Below are 13,847 nucleotides of genomic sequence, written 5' to 3'. Positions count from 1 at the left end.
AAGAGAGAGAATAATTATCGATTACGTATAATGTCATTTCATCAGAAATTACGCGCTAACGTATCATGTAGTAAAGGGTTATCTTATCTTAAAAGGTACTCTACTGCAATGTGTGGTGAACGACTTTTGTATAGTCTACGTATTTGTGAGCTTCTTCATGAAGCGAAGCATGGGTGAACCTACGAAACAATCTTTCTCCCCCCCCTTCTCTCTCCTTTCTCTCTTTCTCTCTCTCTCTCCTCTCTCTCTCTCTCCTGTCCTCTCGTCTCTCTCTTCTCTCCTCTCGTACTTTGTCTGGGTATCTCTCCTATTTTAGCTATATCTCTGTCGCTCGCTCGCGTTCTCACTATCGTCGCCTAATCACAACTCCATCGCCTCTCTCCCACATTCTCCCGTCAATTCTTCTGCCTTCGTCACGTGGTCCACGGCCCACGCTTCTCCTAACAATTCAAACTGCACATAGTTGGCGAATTCCTCTAATAATATTTAAGGTAGTTCGAGCTAATCCTGCTCCCAACCTGCTCGGCATATGTCCGTCGTAATAATGAAATTTACCTTACACCATTGATTGTACTGCATTCGCTACTGTTGGTTGGTGTGATGGTCGGAACAACAGCTTATATATTTCATTTTCTTAATTCAGTAAGAGACACGCCGAATGTATGTTATTACACTAGTATTACACATTGATTGCCGTGGTCCGCTTCTTAAAGTTCTGCTACTGCTACTCGACTACAGCCTAACTAAAGATACTATCCGATTCTCCGTTTTTGATTCGGTGACTAGTCTCGTCGTGTCCACTCTCGTGCGTCACTTGTACTTGCACATTCACGATGATTTCATATGTACAACAGATCAAACCGTTTACGTTTACATGTTGTGTGTGTGTGTGGTGTTGTTTGTGTGTGTGTGTGTGTGTGTTGTTATAGCGAAATAATAAGATGATATACTCGTCGCGGAGGAGAGGGCGGCAACTCATTTCCCCCTCGTTAGCCGCTCGAGTGTACGCGCAGTGTCGCTTAAGGTTTCCACTCTCTGCGAGAACTTCCAAACAGACAACAGCTTGCACTGGTAGGGTTTCTCTTCCGCTGTGAATGCGAAGATGTGCCTTTCGTCGCGTTTTAAGCTATAGGAGAACGGACTTCGAGCAGCAGTCGGCAGCGTAGGGCCGCTCGCTCGGAGTGAAATGCCGCATGTGAATCGCAACGAGGAGGCTCTGGCGAGAACTGGCGATCGCAGATCGACAGTGATACGGCTTTCGCTCCGATAGTGCGGCGTATGTGCGCCGTCAGGTTGGCCGCTGTGAGAAGCTCTTGTTGCAGTCGGTGCAGCGGAACGGTTTCTCGCCGATGCGTGCGCCATGTCGCCTTCAGCGTGCTCGGACGCGCGTACTCTTGCCAGCCCAGATGCACATAAATATCGCTTCTCGCACCAGCCATCTTCGCCGCCGCCGACTGACCGACGACGACGATGACGATGGAGACTTCTCCCCTGCACGCCGCCGACGTTCTGCCGGTAGAGCCGCGCCGCCTTTCTTCAAGCATGTAGTGCGAAAGACAAACGAACGCGATGCAGCAGATGGTAGTTCTGCGGTCTGTAACGCCTGCGCCCGACATGTTGGGCTGCCGGAAACGTGCTGCGATCCCCGTGCGACTCCGGCTCGGGACGTGGTTGATGGCGCGGTACTGGTAAAGATGTGTTCGGTCGTGGTACTGGTCGTGCTGGGGTGGCCGCCAGGCGTCGCTGACCACTGCTGTTGGCATGCGTGACCGTATCCCATTTGACATCGACAGGGATACGTTGACGCTCCATGACGAGCGAAACAGAGATTGTTAGGCATTCTGTAACGAACACGTGGGCCGTGGCGTTAGTAAGACGTGCATATATGTACACCACGCACGCCAAGCGCACACGATTGCATGCACACGAACGCAGGCACGTAGACCACGGCACGATACACACGCGCACGAGCACATAACACTAGCATAACACCACACAACACCACACACACACACCACACACAAGACACGCGCGCCACCACACACACCACACAACACACACACACACGACAACACACACAACACCACACACACAACAGCACACACACACAGCCACACACAAGCACACACACCACCACACGCGCCAGCGCACACACACCCAACACAGGCAAACCACACAGGCTTCGGCCGAGTATTTCCCGGCCACACCACACACACACACACACACACACACACACACACACACACACACACACACACAACACACACACAACACACCACACAGACATACACACATACACACAAACAAACTAACACACACGCACACACACACACAACACACACGTCACACACGCACACACACGCACGCACGCGCGCACACACACGCAGGAACGCACGCACGCACGCGCACGCACACGCACACGCACACGCACACGCACATACATACGCACGTTCACACAGTTAGGCCGGCGGCAGGCAAGAACGCGGATGGAGCAAAAATATGTGGAAATATCGATAAACGACGGGATACGAGAGCTTTAGAGCGACAAGTAAAAAAAAATTCTAAAACTGTTCGAACGAAAAAAGCCCCGTATTATACAAAAAGAGCCAACAAGAAATGATTTCTTTTCCTATTACAACGATCGGAATCACACTGTTAGTATGAAATAGTTAATACATCGCCTCGTGAAATCATTTTCGATTCCGCACGACAGTTCGTTTTACGAGATAATTATTTCTACATTCAGGGCTCATGCACAATAATATTTCACATGTAAAGCACAGCCGCTGTTCATCGCTAGGCTAACGCCATACTCGTTGACCGGCTATTTGAGGCAATGCAGTGTATGCCCCTATACAAGAAGACTACTGTGTGTGTATGATTATATGAATATGTGTCTCTTTAAACCTCATAAAAAGAATATTGCGAAATACATAAATGTTATTATGAGAACTATCGATGCACGTGTCTCAGTAGAACATCATGAAGAATTATCTTATTACTGCTTCCCCTTCTCAATCTCTCTCTTTTTATCTTTCTCTTCTCTCTCTCTCTCTCTCTCTCTCTCTCTCTCTTTCCCCTCCTCTTCTTATCTCTATCTCTCCCTCTTTCTTTCGCCCCACCCTTTGCGCGCGCGCGCGCGTCTCTCTCTCTCTCTCGCTCTCTCTCTCTCTCTCTCTCTTCTCCTCTCTCTTCCCCCTCCTCTCTCTGATCTCTATCTCGCCCTATTTCTTTCGCCCCTCCTTTGCGACTCTCCTCTCTCTCTCTCCTCTCTCTTTCTCTCTCTCTCTCTCTATCTCCATCTCTATTTCATCTCTGTCTATCTATCTATCATATAATATATATATATAATATATATATATATAATTACTTCTTCTATTTATTTATTTCAATTATTTATTTATTTATTCATTTATTTATTTATGTATATTCATACAGCCAACGACACGAGACCTTACCTGCATTGAATGATGTCCCATGTTCATCCGGATGGCCGCGGTCCATCACCGGAACGGAGCGTTTGGCCGCCTGCATTTTGTCCATTAACATACGCCAGGTTGTTGTGTGCTGCCGACGGCCGTAAGGTGAACCGACGTGCGTCGATGATAGCGGTGAACAGTTGACCCGAGTGAACGATCGCGGTGCTTCAGTGACAGTAGCCACATCCGCAACGTCATGTCCGCCACGCGGTTTACCATCTTTGAACATCGACGCTGGAATGTCCCTGTCAGAGAAACGTCGATCGCGTATTAAAAATGTGAGGTCGCCTTGCAGCGGGCGCAATTAAAAGTTTTAACGAGTTATTCGGATTTACGTCGCTTATTGTGGGTTATAGCGGGATTCTACTGTATATATATATATATATATTATATATATAATATGTAACATAGGTTGAGGTGACAACCAGTAATGTAAAACTGCTATGCACTGCGTATTGTTTAATTAATAAATACATATATGAATATACGAGTTCGCATGATTGCAGGCTCTAGCGGGATTTTACTGTATATTGATATATATATATAATATATATATATATATATATATACAGTAAATCCGCTAGAGTCCTGCAATCATGCGAACTCGTATAATATAGTTATATATATATATATATATATATATATATATATATATAATATAAAGACTGTGAGGACAACAGTAATGTAAACTGCTATGCACTACGTATACTGTGAATAAATACATTGAGATCGCGTCGTTAAAATTCTTCGTTATCGTTACTGTTTCAGTTATTTATTTTTAATGAGATTGATGCGTACAGACAGAGGAAATACATCTATGCTTATACGTACAATATATAACAATATATGTATTATTATTTATTTCTCTTTTTACTTGTTCATTTATTTAATTATATGTTTATTTATTTATTTATTTACTTAATTATTTATACGCATTTAAATAATGTGTTTCCCTATTTCTCCCTTTATTTATTGCACGCGTCCCGTCACAGACTGTTCACCGCGTAACCCTATCGTCGTGTCCCTAATTGATTTCGACTACTATTTATTTTCGCGCTAGTTACGTAGACAAATACGACCTCTCGGCCGCCGCAGCAAGTACGTAAGCGCGCGGGCGCGTGTGATCATCAGCGACCATATACGTGCGAACACAAAGCACCCCGGACAACGCCTAGGCCAACAAATCCCAGCAATTGCCAAATTAGCGGGTAATTACGCCTGATTAGTCGACGCGCCACCCCGCGGCGAGCCAAAACAAACATCGGGCCGGACACCGGTCACCGGTGGTTGGTGTAGCGGTCCGGCACGCCCGGTGAAATTCTTAAGACGCCGGTCGGTAACAAGGCGCGCATTTTCTAGCCGAGCTGCGGTCGTCTGCTTGCAGTGCTGGGAGCGGCAGCGGGGGGTAAGGGTGCGGTGCGGCGGGGGTCGGGTGGTGGTGGGATGGGGGAGGGGGGTTCCTGGATGCACCCCGTTTGACCGTTGTCCATTCACGCCTCACGGTTGTCATCAACTGTAGACGGTTTAGGCGACAACGCTCGACCAGCGCGCGTGGGTGGGTGGGTGGGGGGGGGGTGACAACTGCGGCATCTTACGGGATAATCAGTTGTAACTATTAGGCGTTGACTTATTGTTGCTATTAGAGATTTGTTCATTATTATTGGCTAAATAAACAACTTACGGCGGCGCCGTTATTTTCGATTCAACGGCGAAAATGTAAAGAAAAGTAGGAATGGTCATGTGTTCTCACGCATGTAGCGGAGGCCTGGACCGCCTCTATACGGATAGCGCAGAAGCACTCTACTATAACACGTGTGGATTCGACAAGCTTCGATCATTCGATCACTGCTATTGCCACTTTCACTGAGCTATAAAGTGAGCCATGGGGACATTTATGTATTTGTTTCACATTAAAATAATAAATAAAATCGATGATATAATACATAATAGACACAAACGCGCACGCGCGCACACGCACGCGCACGCGCATATATATATTTATATTATAATAAATGTTATATATATAAACAAATAAACAATTTGACGTAAAACAATAAATCGCGTACAGGTTACTGGGAAATGTCGATCTTATGCCTAGTATTAATAATCAAACCAATCGTTTATCCGTTAATATTCTTATTTATTTGAGTTATGCGTATCTTTATGCGTATATGTTACTGCAATGTAATTCGCCGCAAGTGCGACCTTTTCCAGCCAACAAATTCCGTGAACCAAATTGCAAAATACCCACGATTTAACCACACCCCTGGACGTATAGAAGATAATGAAGATATTCTCCCAATTAAAACGGAAATACTCTGGATTCCATCGTAGCTGGGAATCGCGCCACCGGCATTTTAATGATGCATACCGTATCCCGCTACATCGTCGGGCCTTGATAAGGAGCGACGGTCGATCACAGGTTAGCGTGACGCAGTACCTGCCGCCGGGTTGGCGTCCCACAGAACCCGTGGGCCTCACCTGACCCACGGCGCCTAATCTAATGAAGCGTTGTTCGCAGCTCGCAAGCGATTAAGGAACTCACCGCGCGGTCATGAATTCACACTATATTAGCGAACGCATCCGCTCACGGTGGGTGCGGCGTGCATGAAATGTCGGCGGCGTGTTGCGCAAGGGTACTTAATGAAGAGAGGAGAGACGGTGTTCGCGGCAACGGCGCGAAATCAGCACGAACAGGTAACATCACGGCCAGTAATGACGGTAAGCCGTTGTTGCTGCATGTCGTCATATTGCCATGGGATCCTCCCGCTGTGTGTTATGCGCGCGCGCGGTCTGCAATGGTGGCGGTGGTAGTAGCGTTGTTATTCGCAAGAATAATCCTATATGGACGTCCCTGCGTGCGTGCGGCTGCTTGCGGTCGGTGCGTGCGTGCGTGCGTGCGTGCGTGCGTGTGTGTGTGTGTGTGTGTGTGTGTGTGTGTGTGTGTGTGTGTACGTGTGTGTGTGTGTGTGTGTGTCACCACACGCGCCAGCGCACACACACCCAACACAGGCAAACCACACAGGCTTCGGCCGAGTATTTCCCGGCCACACCACACACACAACACACACACACACACACACACACACACACACACACCACACACACATCGCACACAACGGACACCACACACGCCGACATACACACATCACACAAACAAAACTAACACAATCACGCACACACACACACAACACACACGACACACGACGCCAGCAGCACGCACGCACGCGCACACACCACGCCAGGAACGACCAGCGACGCAACGCGCACGCACCAACGCACACGCCCACGCATCCACACATACATACGCACGTTCACAACAGGGGGGGGGGGGGGGTTATTAGGCCGGCCGGCAGGCAAGAACGCGGATGGAGCAAAAAATATGTGGAATATGCGATAAACGACGGGATAACGGAGGGCTTATTAGGGACTTAAGTAAAAAAATGTCTAAAACTGTTCGAACGAAAAAAGGCCCCGTATTATACAAAAAGGCCAACAAGAAAGATTCATTTTCGCTATTACAAACGATCGGAATCACACTGGTTAGTATGAATAGTTAATAAAACATCGCCTCAGTGAAATCATTTTCGATCCGCACGGACAGTTCGTTTTACGAGATAATTATTTCTACCATTCAGGGCTCATGACAATAATATTTCACATGTAAAGACAGTCCGCTGTTCAATCTTCAGCTAGGCTAACGCATACTCGTTGACCAGGACGTATTCTGAGGCCCATATGCAGTGTATTCGCCCCTATACAAGGGGGAAGACTTACTGTGTGTGTATATGATATATGAATTGTGCTCTCTTTAAACTCCTATAAAAAAGATATTTGCGAAATACATAATATGTTATTATGAGAACTATCGGAGCACGTGTCTCAGCTAGAACATCATGAAGAATTATCTTATTACTGCTTTCCCCAATTCTCATCTCTCTCTTTTTATCTTTCTTTTTCTCTCTCTCTCTCTCTCCTCTCTCTCTCTCTCTTTCCCCTCCTCTCTCATTTATACTCTATCTCTCCCTCTTTCTTTCGCCCGCACCCTTTGCTGCGCGCGCAGCGCGTCTCTCCTCTCTCTTCTCGCTCTCCTCTATCTCCTCTCATCTATCTGCTCTTCTCTTTCCCCTCCTCTCTCTGCATCTCTAATCTCGCCCTATTTCTTTCGCCCTCTCCTTGCGCACTCTCCTCTCTCTCTCTCTCATCTCTCTTCTCTCTCTCCTCTCTCTATCTCCATCTCTATTTCATTCTCTGTCTATCTATCTATCATATAAGTATATATTGTATATATATATTATAATTTACTTCTTTATTTATTTATTTCAATTATTTTATTTATTATTCATTATTTATTTATGTTATTCATACAGCAACCGACAACGAGAACCTTACCTGCATTGATGATGTCCATGCTGTCATCCCGGATGGCCGCTGCGTCCATCACCGGGAACTGGAGCGTTGGCGCCTTGCATTTTGTCCATTAACGAATACGACCCAGTGTTTTGTGTAGCTTGGCCGACGGCGGACGTAAGGTGAACCGACGGTGGTCGATGATAGCGGTGAACAGTGACCCGAGTGAACGATCGCGGTGCTTTCAGTGACATAGCACATCCGCAACGTCATGTCGCGACGCGTTTACCATCTTGAACATCGACGCTGGAATGTCCCTGTCAAGAAACGTCGATCGCGTATTAAAAAATGTGAGGTCGCCTGCAGCGGGCGAATTAAAAAGTTTTAACGAGTTATTCGATTTACGTCGCATTATTGTGGGTTATAGCGGGATTCTACTGATATATATAATATATATATATATATATAATATAGTAACATAGGTTGAGTGACAACAGTAATGTAAACTGCTAATGCCTGCGTTTGTTTAATTAATAAATACATATATGAATATACGAGTTCGCCAATGATTGCAGGCCTCTAGCGCGGATTTTACTGTATATTGATTATAGATATATATAATTATATATATAATTATATATATACAGTAAATCCGCTAGAGTCCTGCAATCAATTGCGAATCTCGTATAATAATAGTTTAATATATATATTTATTACTATTATATATAGTATATATATATAAATATAAAGAAACTGGAGGAACAACAGTAAGTAAAACTGGCTATGCAACTACGTATTACTGTGAATAAAATACATTGAGATCGCGTCGTTAAAATTCATTCGCTTATCGTTCTGTTTCCAGTTATTTATTTTTAATAGATTGGATGCGTACAGACAAGGAAATACATCTATGCTTATACGTACAATATATATACAATATATGTATTCGATTATTTATTTCTCTTTTTACTTGTTTCATTTATTTATTCTATATGTTTATTTATTTATTTATTTACTTAATATTTATACGATTTAAATAATGTGGTTTCCCTATTTCTCCTTTATTTATTGCACGGCGTCCGCGTCACACGACTGTTCACCGCGTAACCCTTCCGTCGTGTCCCTAATGTGTGTGTGTGTGTGTGTGTGTGTTATACGAAAAATAAGATATATACTCGTCGCGGAGGAGAGGCGGCACTCATTTCCCCCTCGTTAGCCGCTCGAGTGTACGCGCAGGTGTCGCTTAAGGTTTCCACTCTGCGAGAACTTCAACAGACACAGCTTGCACTGGTAGGGTTTCTCTCCGCTGTGTATGCGAAGATGCTTCGTCAGCGTTGAGCTATCGGAGAACGACTTCGAGCAGAGTCGGCAGCGGTAGGGCCGCTCGCCGGAGTGAATGCGCATGTGCGTCGTCACCGAGGAGCTCTGCGAGAACTGGCGATCGCAGATCGGACAGTGGAACGGCTTTTCGCCCGAGTGCGTGCGTATGTGCGCCGTCAGGTTGGCCGCCTGTGAGAAGCTCTTGTTGCAGTCGGTGCAGCGGTACGGTTTCTCGCCGGAGTGCGTGCGCATGTGCGTCTTCAGCGTGCTCGGACGCGCGTACATCTTGCCGCAGATGCGACATAAATTCGGCTTCTCGGCACCGCTCATCTTCGCCGCCGCCGACGACGACGATGACGATGACGATGACGACTTCTCCTGCACGCCGCCGACGTTCTGCCGGTAGAGGCCGCGCGCCTTCTTCAGCATGTAGTGCGAGACAAACGAGCGCGATGCGCCGTGGTAGTTCTGCGGTCTGTTATACAGCACCTCGGCGCCGAGCATGTCGGCTGCCGGAACGTGCTGCGATCCCCCGTGCGACTCCGGCTCGGGGACGTGGTTGATGGCGCGGTACTGGTAGATGTTCGGGTCGTGGTACTGGTCGTGCTGGTGGTGGCCGCCAGGCGTTGCTGACCACTGCTGGTTGGCATGGTGACCGTATCCCATTGACATCGACATGGATACGTTGACGCTCATCGACGGAAACAGAGAGTTGTTGGCATTCTGTAACGACACGTGGGCCGTGCGTTAGTAAGACGTGCAATATGTACACGCACGCACGCGCACACGATTGCATGCAAGCACGAACGCATGCACGTACGCACGCACGTATACACACGCGCACAGCACATACACTAGCATACACACACACACACACACACACACACACACACACACACACACACACACACACTTAAGAAAAGTAGGAATGTCATGTGTAATTTTCCGACGCAATGTAGGCGAGGCTGACCGCCTCCTATACGGATAGGCGCAGAAGCACTCTAGCTATATACACGTGTGGATTCCGACAAGCTTCGATCATTTCGAATCATCTTGCTTATAGCCACCTTTCAGCTGGCCTATAAAGTGAGCGCATGGGAACATTTATGTAATTTGTTTCACCATTAAAATATATAAATAAAGATCGACTGATATAATACAATAATAGACACAAACGCGCAGCGCGCAGCCAGCATGACTGCGCAGCGCGCATAGATATATTTATATTATAATAAATATTATAATATATAAACAAATAAAGCAATTTGACGTAAAACAATAATCGCGTAACCAACGGTTACATGGGAAATGTCGATCATGCCTAGATTAATCATCAAACACAATCGTTTATCCGTTAATATGTCTTATTTAATTTGTAGTTATGGCGTACTTTATGCGTATATGTTACTGCGCAATTAATTCGCCGCAAGTGCGAACCTTTTCCGGCCAACAAATTCCGTGAAGCCGCAAATTGCAAAATACCCACATTTAAAACCACACCGCCTGGACGTAATATGAAGATAATGAAGATATTCTCCCAATTAAAAACGGAAATATCTGCTGGATTCCATCGTACTGGGAATCGCGCCAACCGGCATTTAAATGTATGCAATACCGTATCCCCGCTACATCGTCCGGCCTTGATAAGTGAGCGACGGGTCGATTCACAGTTAGCGTGACGCAGTAGCCTGCCGCCGGGTTTGGCGTCCCACTAAACCCGTCGGGCCTCACTGACCCACGGCGCCAATCTAATTGAAGCGTTTTCGGCAGGGCTCGCAAGCGATTAAGGGAACTCACCGCGCGGCTCATCCGCCGCCTCATGAATTCAACACTAATTTAGCGAACGGCATACCCGTTCACGGTGGTGGCGGCCGATGCATGAAATGTCGGCGGCGTGTTTTGCGCAAGGTGTATCTTATGAAGAAGAGAGAGACGGTGTTCCGCGCATACGCGCGAAACTTCAGCACAAACAGGTAACATCACGCGCGCAGTTAATACGTAAGCGCGTTGTTGCTGCATTCTCGTCATATGTGCCAATGGATCCTCTCCGCTGTGTGTTATGCGCGCAGCGAGCGGTCTGCAATGGTGCGTGGTAGTAGCGTTTGTTATTCACAAGAACTATATGCCAATATGGAGCGTCCCTCGTGCGTGCGCGCTTGCGGTCGTGCTGCCGTGCGTGCGTGCGTGCGTGCTCGTGCGTGTGTGTGTGTGTGTGTGTGTTGTGTCACTGTGTTGTGTTGGCGTGTGTGTGTGTGTGTGTGGTGTGTGTGATGTTGTGTGGTGTGTGTGTGTGTGTGTGTCGGCGCCGCGCGTGCACGTGTGTCATAGTGCGTCTGTTGCATGGGTCGTGATTATACGAGTGCGGCGTGTGTGCCGTGCGTGTTTGTGCGTATGTGTGTGCGCGCGTGCGTGTGTGGGAGCCTGCGTTATATATCTAATATATATTTGTGAATGAGTTAGCGATTAATCATGCAGCGTTCCCTATGACGGTGGCGGTGACATCACACACACACGCCACACACACACAGTCACACACACACACACACGACCACACACACACACACACACACACACACACACACCACTCACACACACACACACACAACACACACACACATCACACACACACACCACGCACACATCGCACACACACACATCACATCACACACACACGCAGACGCACACGCACAACGCACGAACGCACGACACACGGGTCGACACTGCATAAGCGAGCGGCTCATAGAGCACGCCTCTCTAACGACATCATCACCCCGCCGCATGTAGCAGCAGCGGTGAGCATTCAGCCGCCCCTCTCATCAATTACCGTAGCGCACGACGCCGCGCGCGCGTTCGCCGCAATGGCCGCGTCGCTAATCGCCAACGCGGACTCGTCAACGGCCGCAGCACCGGATGCGGGCGGCGCACACTTTAAAATGCGCTCATTAACTGTAAGTGAAAGCTGGCGGTCTTGCTCGGGCGCATCGCGTGGCGACGATGAGAGAGAGAGCACAAGGCGAAGATGAGAAACAGATACAGACAGCCGAGAGAGATGGGGCGGAGAGAGAGAGAGAGAGAAGAGAGAACAAGAGAGAGATGAGAGAGAAGAGAGAGAGAGAGAGAGAAAGAGAGAGAGCCGCGTGCGTGCAATGATCGTAGCTTACCGATGTCTGTGTATGCGATCACACTAAGCGAAAGATATTAATACTGATATGTAATATAACTTTTGCAATATATAACCTCAAATTACGCACTTATAATAGACATATGCATATATATTATAGCATATATAAACGCACTTGAATTTTCGTCCTACCAGAAAACTAAATCTACCCCATAACCGTTAACCTATCAAACCTGAGAAATTACTCGTATTCTATATGGCATGAAACTATGTATGGCTAACATGAATATTATACTAAATGACAAAATGACTATATGTATGAAAACTATACAAGTGAAATGAATCCTATTAAACCAAGGAAACACAAAACAATACCGGCATCACCCCGCATCAACGCCAACGTTTCCATAGGTCTATGTTTATCCGACACTTAGTATAACAAGCAAGTTTATTGTAGTTAATAATAATTGACAAGTATAATAAGTATGTAAATGACGTTTCAGTATAACAACTACTATTAATCATGTCGCATACATCGAATCAACCGAGGCGGTTAAATCTGGCGCAAAGCAAATGCACGAGGTCCGCTCATCATGTCAGGGATAATATGATACAAAAAAAATTTGGACGTATAAGGTAGGGCCACACAGCCGATTTTTATCGGCCCGAAATCGCCGCGAATTTAAAATGCGCTCGAAAAATCGCAAACCGTGTGCCCGTTCACCACGGACGCCGATTTTAATCGCCCGCACGCAATCGCCCGTAACATCCAATAATGGTTAGAATATTTCCGGCGATTATTTACGCCGTCGATTATTTACGGTTGGCTAGAAATTTCGCCGTTCGTGTGCGCCTGTCACCGCGTATTGTTCGCAGCCGATCGATTTTTCTAAATCAATACGGACGTGTTGTTGCTATCATGTGATGTAAAATGCGGCGATTAAATTCGCTAGCGTGTGGCCCCCTTCGTGATCGGGCGATTAAAATTGCGCATGCGATTTTTAATGCGCCGCGATCCGGCGATAAAATACCTCGTGTGCGCCGCTAGCGATACAGATATGAGTGGGTGTAAAGCGTATACAGCTAATTATTTGTGATAGTGACGCCATGCCAGACGCAGAACGTAAGGGAAATTAGAACCGTGAAATACGGCCTTGTGAACAAATACCGAACGCCGACAATGAGAGATCGACAAGAGGAGTGTGGTTGTGTGCGTGTAGTGTGCGTGTGCGTGTGCGTGTGCGTGTGCGTGTGCGGTAGTGCTGCATGTGTATGTGTTGTGTGTGGGGTGTTAATGTGTGTGTGGTGTGTTGTGTGTGGTGTGTGTGTGTGTGTGCTGCTGTGTGTCGTGTGTGGTGGCCGTGGCGTGTGGTTGTGTGCGTGTGTGCGCCGCGTCGCGTGTTAATGGGTGTGTGCGCGCGACGCCGTGTTGTGTGTGCTGTGTGTGTGTGTGTGTGGTGTGTGTGTTTGTGCCGTGGCGCGCGCGTGGTGTGTGTTGTGTGTGTGTGTGTGCTGTGTCTGTGTGTGTTAATATAGGTTATATTAATTTGATAACGCAGTAGTCATAGCTTATACGA

The 13,847-nt window shown here is 47.0% G+C and overlaps 1 protein-coding gene across 1 annotated transcript in view; it reads right to left on the bottom strand.

The window, feature by feature from the left end:
- Positions 1 to 8,992: 8,992 nt before the first annotated feature.
- The window catches only part of LOC106806051 (protein glass-like), a 10,474-nt gene continuing 5,619 nt past the window's right edge, over positions 8,993 to 13,847 (bottom strand). Inside the window, exon 3 of the mRNA XM_014807893.1 lies at positions 8,993 to 9,872. Coding sequence (XP_014663379.1) covers positions 9,042 to 9,872 — 831 coding nt within the window. The 3' untranslated portion in view covers positions 8,993 to 9,041. The remainder of the gene's footprint in view (positions 9,873 to 13,847) is intronic.

Source organism: Priapulus caudatus, unplaced genomic scaffold, assembly GCF_000485595.1.
Source record: "Priapulus caudatus unplaced genomic scaffold, Priapulus_caudatus-5.0.1 Scaffold139, whole genome shotgun sequence".
Classification (NCBI taxonomy): Eukaryota; Metazoa; Priapulida; class Priapulimorpha; order Priapulimorphida; family Priapulidae; genus Priapulus; species Priapulus caudatus.
The sequence above is the reverse complement of the archived record's forward strand: the minus strand, read 5'-3'. Positions and strand labels throughout refer to the sequence as shown.